Source organism: Hemicordylus capensis, chromosome 3 (genome assembly GCF_027244095.1).
Source record: "Hemicordylus capensis ecotype Gifberg chromosome 3, rHemCap1.1.pri, whole genome shotgun sequence".
In the NCBI taxonomy this organism is placed as follows: Eukaryota; Metazoa; Chordata; class Lepidosauria; order Squamata; family Cordylidae; genus Hemicordylus; species Hemicordylus capensis.
In genome coordinates this window covers 351,732,681-351,750,423 of record NC_069659.1, presented here as the reverse complement: position 1 = coordinate 351,750,423, position 17,743 = coordinate 351,732,681, and the positions used below count along the sequence as shown (strand labels likewise).

The 17,743-nt window shown below is 47.0% G+C and overlaps 1 protein-coding gene across 3 annotated transcripts in view; it reads right to left on the bottom strand.

Moving 5' to 3' along the window:
• LOC128350341 (cytochrome P450 2J4-like) overlaps positions 1 to 17,743 on the bottom strand; it is a 41,915-nt gene that overhangs the window by 20,962 nt on the left and 3,210 nt on the right. The window contains exons 1-3 of one of the 3 annotated variants that reach the window (XM_053308516.1): positions 10,080 to 10,556; positions 1,715 to 1,880; positions 76 to 225 (exon numbers count right to left, since the gene is read on the bottom strand). In XM_053308516.1, coding sequence (XP_053164491.1) covers positions 76 to 225; positions 1,715 to 1,880; positions 10,080 to 10,115 — 352 coding nt within the window. In that variant the 5' untranslated portion in view covers positions 10,116 to 10,556. Of the gene's footprint in view, positions 1 to 75; positions 226 to 1,714; positions 1,881 to 9,697; positions 9,792 to 10,079; positions 10,557 to 17,743 lie in introns of those variants that run through there. The other 2 variants (XM_053308517.1, XM_053308515.1) reach the window with 2 other exon arrangements.

The following is a 17,743-nucleotide window of genomic DNA, read 5'->3' as shown; positions in this document are numbered from 1 at the left end:
GCTTGTGAGTGGGCAGAGGCATCTGACCGGCTCCTATTGGAAACTAGACTCTGGAATGACACAAAGGGCTTTTACCTTTCTCTTGTGCAAGGGCTTGGACCAGGCAAGTGGCTTGATGCTGAACGCAGCCCTCCAGACTCCTCTTCCCCAGCCCCAGGTTCCGCAGCGTCATCAGGCTGAACCGCCTCTGCTGCTTCCATGCGTGGCCATTGGAAAAAATGATTCCTGGTGTTATGGGGACATTAAGCGAGTGGAATCATGTTTCATACGCCGCTCTTTAAGAGTTATTCACACAATCAGGTAAGACAGTGTTTTGCATTTCATTGTGCAGAACTATCTTCTGATTTCTTGGCTGCAGTTTTCATTTCAGTTAGCCTGTCATGAATCGTTCTTTTCTATAATGGCTCATTCTCACAGAGCTTTATGTGGCTTCAGTTTTCTAAATGGGAGTTGCAATGACCATGCCACAGCTTAGTGCTGGCATTGGTGCCAGGTAAAGCCCTTCATCTGAGGGATTGTCTTCTGGGAAGGGTGGTACAGAGAGGCTCAGCCTGTAGAATAGCCTCTGGATGCTGGAATCAGGGGCAGCCCTTTCATGAGGCGAGGCGAGGCGAGGCAGTTGCCTTCGGTGGCGGATTACTGGGGCACCAACAGGATGGCAAGCTGCCCCCCACAGCTGCCACTGGAGCAGCTTTTGGGGGTCAATCTGACCCTTGCAAGCTTTGCAAGGAGCACCTCTCCCTGTGCACCTTGCAAAAGGTGCAGAAGCACAAGGAGAGTAGAAGAGGTTGCTGGCCACCTTCCCTCCTCCACACCTTCCATGCCACTTTCAAAACTTGCAAAGGGAGCTGACCCTCCATCATGAAGGTGTGGCAAGCAGAGGCAGAGCCACCATTAGGTGAACAGGTTCAAAGAACCCAAGCCCCCGCCCCTCAGGGGCCATGCCTTGTGGCCCCAGACACGCCCCCGCGTCTGACATCAGTGGAGGCGTGTGATTTCGCTCCAAATTTCGCTACTCCTGGCCCCGCTGCCAATGAAACGTGGACGGATTTCACTCCCAAACAGGGCCTCACAGCCCATTTTGGGAGTTAGACTGGGCCGTGCTGCATTGGCAGTGCGGCCGGAGCGGCTCTCCCTACCTTTAAAAGGCAGGGAGAGTCGTTCTGGCCCGAGCCACTCTTACTCTCCAATGGGGCTGTGCAGCCCTGTTTGGGAGCTAAATCTGACATCAGATACGGGGGCGTGGCTAAATGCTCCCTGAGTCTGTCATCAGACACATAGGGAGGAGCTCGTAGGACTGCCACCATGGCTAAACCCAGGCCACTGCTGGCCTCCCCCTGCCCCTGGTGGCAAGACAGCCCTTGGCACCTTGCCTTAGGTGCCACAATGCCTTGGGTCACCCCTGGCTGGAATAGTCTAGGGATGGAATAAATCCATAATGCCATGTAGGGTGTTCAGTGATGTTTAGTCATTGCAAGCCCAGAAAGGGATGAACCTACTGGACCAACCAGACCCCACTGGAATTCTGGTTTTCATTTTAAAGATATATTTATTTATATCTACGTAAACCGCTTTGGGAACTTTTGTTGAAAAGCGGTACATCAATATTCAGCATATCCGTGGTAGCTTGCACACAAATTCTTCCTGCAAATCCATGGGGTAGAATCCAAACAGTCCACAAATTCCAATCTGAACAGCATTCATTGACAAATACCGCATGCGCTGCCCACTAGATTCTCGAAGCAAGGGTTGCGAGGTCTCTCTGCAAAATCCTCAGAATGGGTGATCAGGGCCTCCTTCACAGCTTCGAAGTTGTTCAGCACAACAATAGGGGTATGTCCCAGCCAGAGGGTGTAGATGTCTCCATACCTCGAGGCCAACTGGAAAGACAAGGATGCAATCATGGAAAAGAAAAAGTGCAGCAAGTATGCGGATGAGAAGCAAAGGATGCTGGTAGTTCAGTCAGTGTCGTGGACTGTAACTAGGGATGTGTACAGAACTGACTTTGCCTGGCTTGGTTTTGGTTCCAATCAAATCAGACCTGGTCTGGTTCGACCGCCAAACCGGTTTGAACTAGTTTGGAGCTCTACTGGTAAAGGGGAATCCAGTGAGGATTCCCCTTTACCAGTAAAGGGGTGGGATGGGGGGGGCTTCTCTAAGGGTAGAGTGGGTGGGAGGAGAGTCATTTAGTACTTACAAGTCTCATTGGTGGGGGGGAGGCGGCTCCCTCCACCCCCGCTGGCATCCCCCAGAGTAGTCTGGGCTAGTGGCGGCCCAATTTGGGCCTCTGTGCATGCACGGACTTCAATAAAAAGGCCTCCATGTGTGCACAGAGGCTTGAACGGGACCACCGCCAGCCCTGGTTACTTTTGGGGAGGCTGATGGGGCTGAGTGGGGGCTTGTAAGTACTAAATGACTCCCCTCAGGGAAGCTTCTCTGCCCCTTTAATGGTTTCCCCCTTTATCAGTAGAGCTCCGTGTTGGAAATGAACTTCCAGTGCATCGACCTTTTGCACCAACGGTCCTAATGACCACAAGGGGCATTGGGAGTAGAGACAGTGAGTCAGGGTCTCCCTATCTGTCCCTACTCTATAACCCCTGAACTGACTCTGCAGCACTTCCTGTGCTGAGTCACAATCCTTCCTTTCCTCCTAGAGAGCAGATGGAAACATCTCTCTCTCTCTCCTTACCTATCCACTATGTAGTCCTTTAGAATAGAGATAGGTCTTTCCTGTCTAAGTGTATTTAACCAATAAATGTTTAGTGTTTAGTCACACAAGGATCTCCGTGTGTTTTCTCTAAATAGCTGCAATATCCAAACCATCCTCTGCTACCTACTCTGTAACTGGAGTGTGTGCTCATTCCTTAGTGCTCTGCTGATTTACCTATTGTGGGTAAAAATCAACAACCTCTAACATGGCTTGTAAGTACTAAATGACTCCCCTCAGGGAAGCTTCTCTGCCCCTTTAATGGTTTCCCCCTTTATCAGTAGAGCTCCGAACCAGCTCAGTTTGAACCGGACCTGATCTAGTTCGACCCTGAACCTGTCGAGTTGAGCCAGTTCGATGTTGAGCCCGGCTTGAACCGAGCTGGCTCTCACAGCCCTCGCTATAGCTATTGCTCTTCAGCCTGAAGCTGGAATTGGCAGAAGAGTGAAAGGCTGCCTGTCAGGAAGGAAGGAAGTTTGTTAGCCTTATTGCAAAGCTAACAGTCGCCGTAATTAATTTGATGGTCTGGGTATGCAAACTGTATTGCGATACTAAAGCTGAAGTTGCGTCATAAAGAGCACACACTTTCCCATTCAGGTAGGCTGGTGCCAAGTCTTCATGGCCCAAGCTCCAAGCAGGTCCTAAAAAACCCCAATCCCACCCTGGTTCTCTTTCCAAAGAGATAGACCCCTCTCCAACTCACCAGGCTGGGTCACCTAATGATAAAAAGGGTAGGAAGAGCATTCTACCCTAGTTTGGGAGCTGTGCACAGTCCCGTTTTCTGTTGTGTGTGAGTAAAAAACAAGTTCGGAGGCGCTGGCAGCAATTGCCCTTCTACTCAATTGCCCTTCTACTCAAGCCATAGTTGAGTAGAAGTGCTCCCTCTTACCCAGCAGCTCTACCCACAGGAGGAGAGCTGGCCTTGTGCTAGCAAGCTTGAATTGTCCCCTTTGCTAAGCAGGGTCCACCCTGGTTGGAAGAGCACCTCAATGCTTGCATGTGGAAGGTTCCAGGTTCCCTCCATGGCATCTCCAGATAGGTCTAGGAGAGACTTCCGTATCGCTCAGTATTGTCTACACCAGGGATTCTCATCGTTGGGTCCCCAGATGTTATTGGACTTCAACTCTCATTATCCCCAGCCCCAGTGGCCTTTGGTTGGGGATTATGGGAGCTGAAGTCCAATAACATCTGGGGAACCAACGCTGAGAATCCCTGGTCTACACTGTCCAGGGGCGTAACGATAGGGGGGGCAGGCAGGGCACGTGCTCTGGGCGCCACCCTGGTGGGTCACGGGGGGGTGCCAAGAAGTGGAATGCCCCCCGACCCCCCTGGATTGCACGTCGGTGTCGGGGGGCGGCGGGAGTGAGTGCGGTGGTGGCGGGCGGCGGCGGATCGCTGAGTGCGGCAGTGGTGGGCGGCGGCAGATCGCCGAGTGCAGCGGAGCGACGCCAAGGCCTGCCATCTGGCCCAGCGTCGCTTCCCAACTGCACAAGCGCTGGGCCAGATGGCAGGCCTCGGCGTCGCTCTGCTGCACTCAGCGATCCGCCGCCGCCCACCACCGCCGCACTTGGTGATCCGCCGCCGCCCGCCACCGCCGCGCTCACTCACGCCGCCGCACGCCGCCGCTGCGCTCACTCCCGCCGCTACCCGCCACCAATGCGCGATCTGCCGCCACCCTCCACCGCCGCGCTCACTCCGGCCAGCCCAGGGGGGTGCAGGTATGTGGGGGGCGGGCGCAATTTCAGGGGCAGAGCTTGCGCTGGGCGCCGTTTCCCCCCGTTACGCCTCTGACACTGTCTGGCAGCAGCTCTCCAAAGTTTCAAGCAGGGGTCTTTCTGAGTCCTACCAGATTAAACCTAGGACCTTCTGCATCCAAGCAGATGCTCTACCACTGAGCTACAGCACCCCCCCAAGTAGTATATGTGGGTCTCCTCCTGTCCAGACAGTGATCACACCGAGACCTGCTTAGCTTCTGCAAGGCGTCTGTATCGTGTGGGAAGGAAAGTGGGCGGGGGGGGGAGGAGTCAGCTTTGGCAGGATCTGCAAGTGAGACCGGATTACATGAGTGCTGGCACTGATCCAACTTTTAATATTCTCGATAGTTCACTGAACTTCCTCTAGTTGTGAATGAAAACAAAACCCTTACCCCAAACTGGGAGTGTTTATAATTTTGCCAAAATTATGGAGACATTTATCTGGAATAGCTGTTTAGAAGTTGTCACCCAGCCAAAAAGGGAAATAGATTATTAGAACAGTTGCACCACCTGCCAAAACAGCACTATTGACTTAGATAAACACATCCATACTGGTCTGTGCAAAGTTCATATTCTCTTCATGTGCATCAATAAATTAGTTAAAAATAAAGAAATAAGATTAGGATGGGCTTATCTACCGGTCAGACTCTGGTTCTCAAGAGCATGCAAACACATTAGTTGTCCCGTACGCATATTTCAGGATACTGTGGCTGGTGTATCCCTCCCAATAAAATGTATCAAGAGGTTACTGGTTCGAATCCCTGCTGGTACAGTGAGGGAAATAAGTATTTGATCCCCTGCTGATTTTGTCCGTTTGCCCTCTGACACAGAAATGACCAGGCTATAACTGGAATGGTAGGTTTATTGTAGCTGTGAGAGACAGAATAACAACAAACAAACCCTCAAAAGTCCAGTGCCCAAAAGTCAGCGATTGATTTGCATTGTAGTGAGGGAAATAAGTATTCGATCACTTCACAAAAGATGTCTTAGTACATGGTGGCAAAACCCTTGTTGGCAATCACAGAGGTCAGATGTTTCTTGTAGTTGGCCACCAGGTTTGCACACAACCCAGGAGGGATGTTGTCCCACTCCTCTTTGCAGATCCTCTCCAAGTCAGAAAGGTTTCGAGGCTGATGTTTGGCAACCCGAACCTTCAGCTCTCTCCACAGATTTTCTATGGGATTAAGGTCTGGAGACTGGCTGGGCCACTCCAGGACCCTCATGTGCTTCTTCTTGAGCCACTCCTTTGTTGCCTTGGCTGTGTGTTTTGGGTCATTGTCATGCTGGAATACCCATCCACGACCCATTCTCAATGCCCTGGCTGAGGGAAGGAGGTGCTCACCCAAGATCTGATGGTACATGGTCCCGTCCATCGTCCCTTCGATGCGGTGAAGGTGTCCTGTCCCCTTAGCAGAAAAACACCCCCAAAGCATAATGTGTCCACCTCCATGTTTGACGGTGGGGATGGTGTTCTTGGGCTCATAGGCAGCATTCCTCCTCCTCCACACAGGGCGAGTTGAGTTGATGCCAAAGAGCTCGATTTTGGTCTCATCTGACCACAACACTTTCGCCCAGTTCTCCTCTGGATCATTCAGATGTGCATTGGCAAACTGCAGACGGGCCTGTACATGTGCTGCCTTGAGCAGGGGGACCTTGCGGGCACTGCAAGATTTCAGTCCTTCACGGCGTACCAATTGTTTTCTTGGTGACTATGGTTCCAGCTGCCCTGAGATCATTGACAAGTTTCCCCCGTGTAGTTCTGGGCTGCTTTGTCACTGTTCTCATGATCATTGCAACTCCACGAGGTGAGATCTTGCATGGAGCCCCAGACCGAGAGAGATTGACAGTTATTTTGTGTTTCTTCCATTTGCGAGTTATCGTGCCAACTGTAGTCACCTTCTCACCAAGCTGCTTGGCGATAGTCTTGTAGCCCAGTCCAGCCTTGTGCAGGTCTACAACCTTGTCCCTGACATCCTTCAACAGCTCTTTGGTCTTGGGCATGGTGGTGAGTTTGGAAGCTGAGTGATTGCTTGCTTCTATGGACAGGTGTCTTTTATACAGGTACTGTAACAAGCTGGGATCAGGAGCATTCCCTTACAGAGGGTGTTCCTCATCTCAGCTCGTTACCTGCATATAGTGAAAAGACACCTGGGAGCCTGAAATCTTGCTGGTTGATAGGGGATCGAATACTTATTTCCCTCACTACAATGCAAATCCATTGCTGACTTTTGGGCACTGGGCTTTTGAGGGTTTGTTTGTTGTTATTCTGTCTCTCACAGCTACAATAAACCTACCATCCCAATTATAGCCTGGTCATTTCTGTGTCAGAGGGCAAACGGACAAAATCAGCAGGGGATCAAATACTTATTTCCCTCACTGTATGTTTCCCAGACTATGGCGAAACACCTATATCGGGCAGCAGCGATATAGGAAGATGCTGAAAGGCATCATCTCATACTGTGCAGGAGGAGGCAATGGTAAACCCCTCCTGTCTCCTACCAAAGACAGCCACAGGGCTCTGTGGGCGCCAGGAGTCAACACCAACTAGACAGCATATCTTTACCTTTATCACTATTGCAGTTGGCTGTGGAAACTTGTAAAGTTGATAAGGAATGATAATACCAGATTCTTGCCATAAACTCTCTTTATTTAGCAGGGGGAGAGTAACTGGCCTTATCCACCCCCAGCATATTATCTCCAGTGACTGTTGCTGGTGTCTATCTTATGTTTCTTTTTAGATTGTGACCCCTTTGGGGACAGGGATCTGTCTTATTTGCTTATTTCTCTGTGTAAACCACCCTGAGCCATTTTTGGAAGGGCAGTATAGAAAGCAAATATAAATAAATAAATAAATAAATAAATAAATAAATAAATAAATAAATAAATAAATAAATAACCAACCCTGGAATGCTGCTTATAAGTGAATTTCATTATTTGCAGATAGGAATTAGGGTCCGAACGAGACGCAATGCAGAAATTAATGACTAGATCCCTAAGAATCATTTTTTGTTTACTTCAAAGCAACTGGGAGGGGCTGCTAATTTGACTGGGAAGCAGAACTGGGATTTGAAGTTGATTAAAGATATTAGGTTCCCAGAAGGAAGTGCAGCTGGGGAACCCAACTTTGGCGGGTTTAGACGACATTCTGGTAGCAGAACGTGGGGCTCTCTCTGGGATTGTTTTCTCACTGGGAACTGTTGGCTGGCAGAACCTTCCATGCCACTCTGTCATGTGAAGTCAACCTATAAGAACTGCATCACTGGGTCAGGCCAGGAACAATCTCTGGGTGTTCACATGCAAGTAAGCTTGCCAACTTTAGTCCAATTCAACATTATGCTGTACAAAAGTACAGATGTCTACACACTCATACATGTATTTGTGCAAATGACTGTATCTGTGTTCATTTAAAAAGTGGAACCTGAATACAGGTCCTTCAAATGCAGGATACAGATAGGAGGTGTACTTCTATACCTGCATTCAGAATAACATGTGAATAACTGTACCTGTGTACATTGTACACTCATTGTATGAGTGTTGAACATAATGTGTGAATGGGTCTTTTGATACAAGTTATTCCTGGAGATCCACCCCCAATATTTTTCATAATATCAAGCCATTAAAATCCCCAGGCTTGCTTTTGAAAGTCACCTGAAGTGGAAAGTGCACCTAAGGGCCTTTGGTGAGAAACTTTGTCAAAAGCTTTTTGGAAGTCCAAGGATACTATGTCAACCGGACCACCTTTATCCCTGCTAATTTGGCAAAGAGGCACTTTTTAACATGGTGATTCTCTTTATTTATTTATTTAGATGTATATGTCGCCCTACTCCCCATAGGACTCAGGGTGGCTTAGAAGCAACAACATACACAGCAACACAATTCCATAAAAATATATCTTACGTAACCTCATAAACCACAACCCCATACAATACTCATTCCACACAACATAACAACTATGGATTACAGGATCACTCTACGACCAGCTATCTCAGTGACCGAACACCCAGCGGTCGGTTTAGCAAAGGGAGAGGAATTGGCCCTATCCACCCCCAGCACAGGACCTCCAGTGACTGTTGCTGGTGTCTGTCTTATGTTTCTTTTTAGATTGTGAGCTCTTTGGGGACAGGGAGCCATCTTATTTATTTATTATTTCTTTGTGTAAACCACCCTGAGCCATTTTTGGAAGGGCAGTATAGAAATAGAATAAATAATAAATAAAATCCACATGTCTCAAATAACTCCTAAAGGTTAGTGAGGCAAGACTTGCCCTTGCAGAAGCCATGCTGGTTCTCCTTCAGCAAGGCCTGTTCTTCTATACAAGTTTAACAGTTTTGTCCTTAAGTGTGCTTTCCATCAATTTACCCATCACAGAAGTTAAGCTGTTAAGCTTCTGGATCCCTTTCTGAAAAGGAGTTACATCAACTACTTTCCATTCCTCTGGTACAGAGCTGGATTGTAGAGACAAGTTACATATTTTTGCTAGGAGATCAGCAAAATCACATTTGAGTTCATTCAGAACTCTTGGGTGGATGCCTTCTGGCTCTGGCAATGTGTTGATTTTTAGTTTTTCCAGACAGTTTAGAACATCCTTGTCCTAAAGGATGTTTTACTTAGCACAGAACAGCTTTCCATGGCAAGTAACCCTCTTGGCTGGACTGTCGGTTATTCACCCGAGTCTGTTCTGACCACTCCACTGGGCTCTTTGTCCACATGGCCCATTAATGAATACAAGTCGGTCACACGGTTTAAAGGTTATGGCCATCTGGACAAAGTAACAGCTTGTGGCTCTGGGACACCATAGCTGAACAAACTACCCTCTGGATCAGACCAAATATCTGTTTCAATTTTTGTTTCCCACAGTGGCCCACGAGATGTGGCCCAGGCACAGTATGTGATTGTATTTTTTTAATAAAGCTTTTTATTTAAAATTTAATTAATATAATAATACAGAAAAGGAAAAAAAACAAAAAAAGAATATCTCATTACAAGATCAAGACCGATAAGATCAATACATCAGGTAACAAAGTAAAAAGAAAGCAAGAAAAAGAAAGAGAAAACCAAGCAAATTAATGTCCACCACTTAGATTGATAATTCAGTAACAGAACTGGCAAGTATTCAAAGATCAAAACCATATCTCGGAAACAAACTTTGCCCTTGTGTAATGTTAAAGTTTATAAAAGGTTCCCAAACCAACAGAAAAAAATCTGTTATTATTTATTTATTTATTTATTTACTCACTCAATTTCTATACCGCCCTTCCAAAAATGGCTTAGCGTGGTTTACACGAAGGAACAATCCTATATAATAAAAGGCTAAGTGAGTGGCCGTGGCCTTGGAACGTTGGGGATCTGCGTCCCTGCCTCCCTGGGCTGTTCTGGGCCTGCACAAAGCGCAGGCCCAGAACAGCCCAAGGGAGACAGGACCACCAACACCAGGCGGCCATGCTGGCCGGTTCTATTGCTGCCGCATCTGTCCGCCCGGAGGAAAGGACACCGGGAAGGGAAAGACGGCGGGGGCGGGCAGCAATTGGGACGGCACTCTGGGCGGCACTCTGGGAGGCAGGGCCAAGGGGAAGACGGCGGTTGCGGGCGGCACTGATGGCGGTGGGGCCGGCACTCACCATCCGACCAGAAGCACAGAGGCAGTGACGGCGCATCCTACCCGGCCGCAGGGAGGCAATTCAGCGGGGAGGAAGGCGCGGGAGGCGGTCCTCTTGCCGCCGCCTCCTCACCCTGTCCGGCGCTGGCGGCCGCAGCGGCACCTCTGCCCGGCTTCTTCCTATGCCTCCTTTTCCGGGTGGGGGGGGTTCCTCTAAAAAGGCTTTTCTGCTCCCAGCCTCCTCAATTTGTTTGCCAGCAGGTGAGAGAACAAGGAGGTAACTCTTTCCTCTTTGCACTTCTCTCACTCCAGGAAGGGCGAAGCTCAGTCAGGCTCTCTGCGCTGTTTCCCCCACCGGAGAGAAACACCAGCACTTTTTCTCCCCGCGAACCCAAGCCTCTCTCTACTACACTACAGCAAGCATATACCAGGCAAGGCTGGCTTGCTTAGTGTGTGTCTGTGTCACGTCGCCGCCCGCACCGCAGCTTGCAAAGGAGATGGGTGGTGGTGTGTGTAGAATACTTCCAGCCTGAGTCTGCAGTGTGCACATTTACTCAGAAGTAAGCCCTACTGATTTCAACAAGGCTTACTCCATAGTAAGTTATTGCTTGCAAAAGACCCCAGGTTCAAGCCCTGGCAGCATCTCCAGGGAGGGCTGGGAAAGACTCCTGCCTGGAACTTTGGGGAGATGCTGCCAGTCAGTGTAGTAGGCAATAGTGAGGTTGATGAACGGATCAAGGGTCTCTGACTTGATATACAACTTCCTACACAGCCAATGTAAAGTAGACCATAGTTTCAAAGAGGTAACTGCAGAGGAAAGGAAAGAAAGGAAGAGAAAGAAATAAAAAAGAAACAAACAAAAAAGGGCAAGAGAAAAGGAAGAAGGAATAAGGGGGGGGGAACCTAGCGCCCGTTATTATAACGGGCTTTAAAATACTAGTAAATAAATAAGATGGCTCCCTGTCCCCAAAAGGCTCACAATAAAAAAATAAACACAAGACAGACACCAGCAACAGTCACTGGAAGTACTGTGCTGGGGATGTATAGGGCCAGTTACTCTCCCTCTGCTAAATAAAGAGAATCACCACATAAAAGGTGCCTCTCTGCCAAGCTAGCAGTTGAAGAATTTTTCCCATAAGCAAAAACTTTAGAAATAGAAGCATAATCCCACAGTTTAATAAACCAAACAGCTACAGAAGGGATTATAGGAGAATGCCAATGAGTAGCATAAAGAATTCTAGCTGCTGTAATCATGTATAAAGACAACTCAGTGTATTTAGTAGGAATATTAGGTTTGATCATACTTAAAAGAAAAAGTTCGGGTAGAAAAGAGAATTTGGCATCTAAGATTTGCTCCATTTTACAATGTATTTGCTTCCAAAAGACTTGGGCTTTATCACAAGTCCACCAGATATGAAAAAACATCCCTATTTGTTGATTACATTTGCAGCATTCCTTTGGACAATCATTATCAAATGTGTTAATATTTAAAGGAGTCAGGTACCACCAAAATAACCTTTTGTACCAGTTCTCCCTCAAATTACTACTAAGAGTAAATTGGATATTCTTTTCCCACTGGAATTCCCAATTGCTAAGAGGAATTGTCTTGTTGATATTCTGCATCCATTTTATCATACATTCTTTTATTTGTTCAGTTTCAGTTTCGTACTTCAATAACAGTTTATAAATCATCCTTAACAGGTGGTCCGGATGTTTATTAAAAAGGTCTTCGAATTCCATTAATTCCCTAAGTTTCCCTCCAATTTGTTGATACTTAAACCAAGGATGTTCCTGAGCAGACTCTTCTATAAGACTTTGGATTGGCTTCAATTTAACATTGTTAACCAATAGATTCCTTAAAGTACAAGAGTTTCCTGCCCATCGTTTGAGCATCTTCATAAAAATATACATTTTAAATTGAAGTCAAAGGTGATGACACAGGACTTATTTTCTTTTGGTATTTATCCCAGCAATGCAGAAGACTATTTCTAATAGTATGTTGGTGAATCTCAAAATCACTTCTTTTTGTAACCCATAAAAAATTATGTAAACCTTTAGAAAGATCAAAACTTTCCATTTCCGAAAAATAATTATAGTGTGTTAAAATCCAATCTGAAATCCAAGTTAGGCAACTGGCGTGATAATAAAGCTTTAAATTAGGAATAGTTAATCCGCCTCTTTCCTTCGAATATTGCATTACTTTGAATTTAATCCTGGGTTTTTTATAATCCCAAATAAACTGATTAATCTGTCTCTGCCATAAACTCCAAGTCTTATCCTCAATTCTAATTGGAATCATTTGAAAGAGGAAATTCATTCTAGGCAGTACATTCATTTTTATCTAAGATATTCTTCCAAACCAAGAGAGTTTTAGTTTTTTCCATCTATTCAAATCAGAGAGAATAGCTTTCCTCCTTGCCAAAATATTTAACTTATCCCTGAAATCGGGCTCTGTACCAGAGGACTGGAGAGTAGCAAATGTAACACCAATTTTTAAAAAGGGATCCATGGGCAATCCGGGAAATTACAGGGCAGTTAGCCTAACGTACGTTCCAGGCAAATTGATAGAAAGCATCCTCAAGGATAAAATTGTAAAGCACCTAGAAGAACAGGCCCTGCTCAGAGTGAGCCAGCATGGCTTCCGCAAAGGTAAATCTTGCCTCACCAACCTTTTGGACTTCTTTGAGAGTGTCAACGAGTGTGTGGATCAAGGTGATCCAGTTGACATAGTCTACCTGGACTTCCAAAAAGCTTTTAACAAAGTTCCTCATCAAAGACTCCTGAGGAAACTTAGCTGTCATGGGATAAAGGGACAAGTACATGTGTGGATTGCTAACTGGTTGAAAGACAGGAAACAGAGTGTAGGTATAAATGGAGAGTTTTCACAATGGAGGTAGGTAGGAAGTGGATTCCCCCAGGGATCTGTACTGGGACAGGTGCTTTTTAATTTGTTCATAAATGATCTGGAAGCAGGGGTGAGCAGCGATGTGGCCAAATTTGCAGATGATACCAAACTCTTCCAGGTAGTGGAATCCCAAATGGATTGTGAGCAGCTCCAAAAGGATCTCTCTAAACTGGGGGAGTGGGCGACAAAATGGCAAATGAGGTTCAATTTTAGCAAGTGTAAAGTGATGCACATTGGGACGAAAAACCCCAACTTCAAGTATATGCTGATGGGATCCGAGCTGTCGGTGATGGACCAGGAGAGGGATCTTGGGGTTGTTGTGGACAGCTCGTTGAAAGTGTAGACTCAATGTGCGGCAGCTGTGAAAAAGGCCAATTCCATTCTAGGGATCATTAGGAAGGGGACTGAAAATAAAACAGCTAATATGATAATGCCCTTATACAAAACTATGGTGCAACCACACTTGGAGTACTGTGTACAATTCTGGTCACCACATCTTAAAAAGGACATTGTTGAACTGGAGAAGGTACAGAAGAGGGCAACCAAGATGATCAGGGGCCTAGAGCACCTTTCTTACGAGGCAAGACTACAACACCTGGGGCTTTTTAGTTTAGAAAAAAGACGACTGCGGGGAGACATGATAGAGGTCTATAAAATCATGCATGGTATGGAGAAAGTGGAGAGAGAGAGATTCTTTTCCCTCTCACACAACACTAGAACCAGGGGTCACTCCATGAAATTGATTGCCATTAGGTCTAGGACCAACAAACGGAAGTACTTTTTCACACAACGCATGATCCACTTGTGGAACTCTCTGCCACAGGATGTGGTGACAGCCAACAACCTGGATGGCTTTAAGAGGGGTTTGGATGACTTCATGGAGGAGAGGTCTATCAATGGCTACTAGTCGGAGGGCTGTGGGCCACCTCCAGCATCAAGGGCAGGGTGCCTCTGAGTACCAGTTGCAGGGGAGTAATGGCAGGAGAGAAGGCACGCCCTCAACTCCTGTCTGTGGCTTCCAGCGGCATCTGGTGGGCCACTGTGCGAAAGAGGATGCTGGACTAGATGGGCCTTGGGCCTGATCCAGCAGGGCTGTTCTTATGTTCTTAAGTTGGTTGATAATTATTTTTGAATAAGTCCTTGTTATTCTTAGTCAAGTTAATTCCTAAATATTTAACTGGATTCAAAGTGATTTGAAATCTGGTAGTTTCAAGTAAGTAATCTCTCTCCATGTCATTTAAATTCCAAGAAACAATTTGAGTTTTATTCCTATTTATTTTGAAACCTGACATTATCCCGTACTGATATATACTTGCAAGTAATAAATCAAAAGAGTCTGATTTGTGTAACAGTGAGTAATATGTCATCTGCATATAGTTTAAGTTTATGTTCTTGTTTCCCCCAAATAAATCCATTTTTCTTGATTCTTGTCTAATCTTTGCCGCCAGTGGCTCTAATCCAATTATTAAAAGTAATGGTGGAAGAGGGCAGCCTTGCCGAGTACCTTTATTTATGATACATTTCCTGGAAAGAGATCCATTCACTATTATCTTGGCTGATTGTTGTTGGTAAATGCTGCAGATCCAAGATAAAAAGTTTAAGCCACACAGTATGTGATTGTAATTCACATATTTAGCACAAGGATGGCTCGTCCATGAGGCAAGGTGAGGTGATGGCCTCAGGTGGTGCCTCCCACTGTGGGAGTCCCACTGTCCATAGGCATTACCTCACCTGCCTGCTGCCACCAGAGCTCCTCACCACCACTTTTGCCCCCACAATGCATTGCCTCTCACTGCAAACCAAGGGAGACTGTGGAAGGGTGGCCTAAAGGATGAGCTGGCATCAGGGAGAAAGTGGACTGGACCCTCCACCTGATACCATTATGTCCTTCACGCCTTGCTTAGGAACATAGGAAGCTGCCTTTTGCTGAGTCAGATCAGTATTGTCTTCACAGACTGGCAGCAGCTTCTCAAAAGCTGCAGGCAGGAGTCTCTCTCAGCCCTATCTTGGAGATGCTGCCAGGGAGGGAACTTGGAACCTTCTGCATGCAAGCATGCAGGCGCTCTCCCCAGAGTGGCCCCATCCCCTAAGGGCAAGGCTCCTCAACTTCGGTCCTCCTGCAGATGTTGGCCTACAATTCCCATAATCCCTTGCTATTGCCCACTTTGGCTGGGGATAATGGGAGTTGTAGTCCAAAAACAGCTGGGGAGGGGGGCTAAGTTGAGCAGGCCTGTCTAAGGGGAATATCTTACAGTGCTCAAATGTAGTCTCCCATTCAAATGCAAACCAGGGTGGCCTCTGCTTAGCAAATGGGAGAATTCATGTTTGCTACCACAAGACCGGCTCTCTTCCTCTTCCTTCCTCAACCTCTACCGGCTTGCAGCCAGTTTACTAGCTGGATGGCTTGCTGTCACAAGACAGAAAGCAAGCCATCCCGCTAGCGAACTGCCTGCAAGCCCGGGGAGGCTGAGGAAGGACAGCAGGAAGGATGTGCTGGCATCAGGGGGAAGGAGGTGGAACGGCTCCTCCACTGACACGGATGTTGGCTTGAGGGGTGTGGCCATCATCAGGGAGTGTGGCCAGTAACATCTCGGCAGTGCCTCAGCCAGAGCTCGAGATGACACTGGCATAGCACATGCCGCTACTACACATCGGTGCATTCTGATTGTTGTTCTTATTAAAACCCACAAAAGCGTTTTCGTTGAGGATGATAATTATATAATAACAACCACAGCAGAAAGGGGAATACATAGAAAAAGGAATAAGATGATTTCCTGTCCCCAAAGGGCTCACAATCTAAAAAAGATACATAAGGTAGACACCAGCAACAGCCACTGGAAGGGACAGTTTCCTCTTTCCCCGCTAAATATAAGGAAGTCACCACTTTCAAAATGGTCTCTTTACCCAGTTTAGCCTGGAAAAGAGGAGGCAGCACATGATAGCACTTTTGAAATGCCTGAAGGGCTGTCCCATGGAAGAGGGCCAGAACTCCGTGTTCTGCGTAGCTTTGAGGACAAGACTAGATTCAATGGGCTTAAGATACAGGATGGCAGATTTTGGTTGAATTTTAGGATAAACTTCTTAATGGTGAGAGAAGTTCAATAATTAAACCAATAACCTAGGGAGTGATTTATTTATGTATTTTTATTTATTTATTTATTTATTTTATATCCCGCTCTTCCTCCAAGGAGCCCAGAGCAGTGCACTACGTACTTAAGTTCCTCCTCACAACAACCCTGTGAAGTAGGCTAGGCTGAGAGAGAAGTGACTGGCCCAGAGTCACCCAGCTAGTATCATGGCCGAATGGGTATTTGAACTCGGGTCTCCCCGGTCCTAGTCCAGCACTCTAGCCACTACACCACACTGATGGGCTTTCACTTGTCAGAGGTCTTCAGGCAGAGGCTAGACAGCCATCTCTTAGGGATGCTCTGGATTTCCTCCATCCAGAAGGGGGTAGGACTAGGAACATAGGAACATAGGAAACTGCCATATACTGAGTCAGATCATTGGTCGATCTAGCTCAGTATTGTCTTCACAGACTGGCAGTGGCTTCTCCAAGGTTGCAGGCAGGAATCTCTCTCAGCCCTATCTTGGAGAAGCCAGGGAGGGAACTTGGAACCTTCTGCTCTTCCCAGAGCGGCTTCATCCCCTGAGGGGAATATCTTGCAGTGCTCACACATCAAGTCTCCCATTTATATGCAACCAGGGCAGATCCTGTTTAGCTATGGGGACATGTCATGCTTGCTACCACAAGACCAGCTCTCCTCTCCGTGACCTTTAAGAACCCCCAACTCTATGATAGGGATGTGCACGGAACCATTCTGAGCAGTTTGATTTGTAGTTGAACTGAATATTAACCAAACTGCCGGTCCACAAACTGGTTCATAAGAACCAGAGGGATGGTTTGGTTTGTGCGCTTGAACCAGGTCGAACTTGTTCGGCCCGGTTTGATCCAGTTTGGGATGCTTGTAAGGAGGAATCTGGTAAGGATCCCCTTTACAATCAAAGAGGGATCCCTAGCAAGTAAAAGTAATTCCAGAAGTGGCAGGAAGGAAGGCGGGAGCTCACTTTACATGCAGAGGAGGTCCTGTGGCAGGCTGCTGGCGGCCCCGAGGCCCTGCTGGCTCTCCCCCCATTAGCACAGGCTTGCAGGGGCTTGGTTTGGGCCTCCGTGCATGCATGGAGGCCTGAACCAAGCCCTTATTGATGAGGGGTGCTGCCAGGGCCTAGAGGAGCTGTCCCCTACCCTCTGCCACCATGGAGCTGCCACCACGTGTAAGGTGACCTTCCTTCTGCCTCCACCACTCTTCTGTACCCCATTTTAGTTGCTAGGGACACCTCCCCTGTTTTTTTGTAAAGAAGAAACTTTACCAAACTTCCCTTTACATGCATCCCGAACCAGTCAAACCAGGCTGAACCTGTTCGATCTGAACTGGGCTGGTTCAAATTGAACCAGGTTCAATTCGAACTGGTTCTGCATAAACCTAGACTATGACTCAATGGTCAGAGGCTCTTTCATACTTACAGTTCCCAGTGGTTTAATATATTCCAGCACCTGCCAGACATGATGTTCCTCTGTGTAAGTAGGCCAAGCGTGTGAGTCTCTTGAGTGGAAAATAAATGGTACCTGACCTCCAAAATGCAGTCAAGATGCGCTTGTTCATCCAAGCTTTTAATTAGATACTGTTTTAATTGTGTTTTAATAGTTCTAACTATTTTAATTGTTGAAATGTTTTAATCTTTTATTGGCTGTTTTTATGGTTTTGTAAACCACCCAGAGA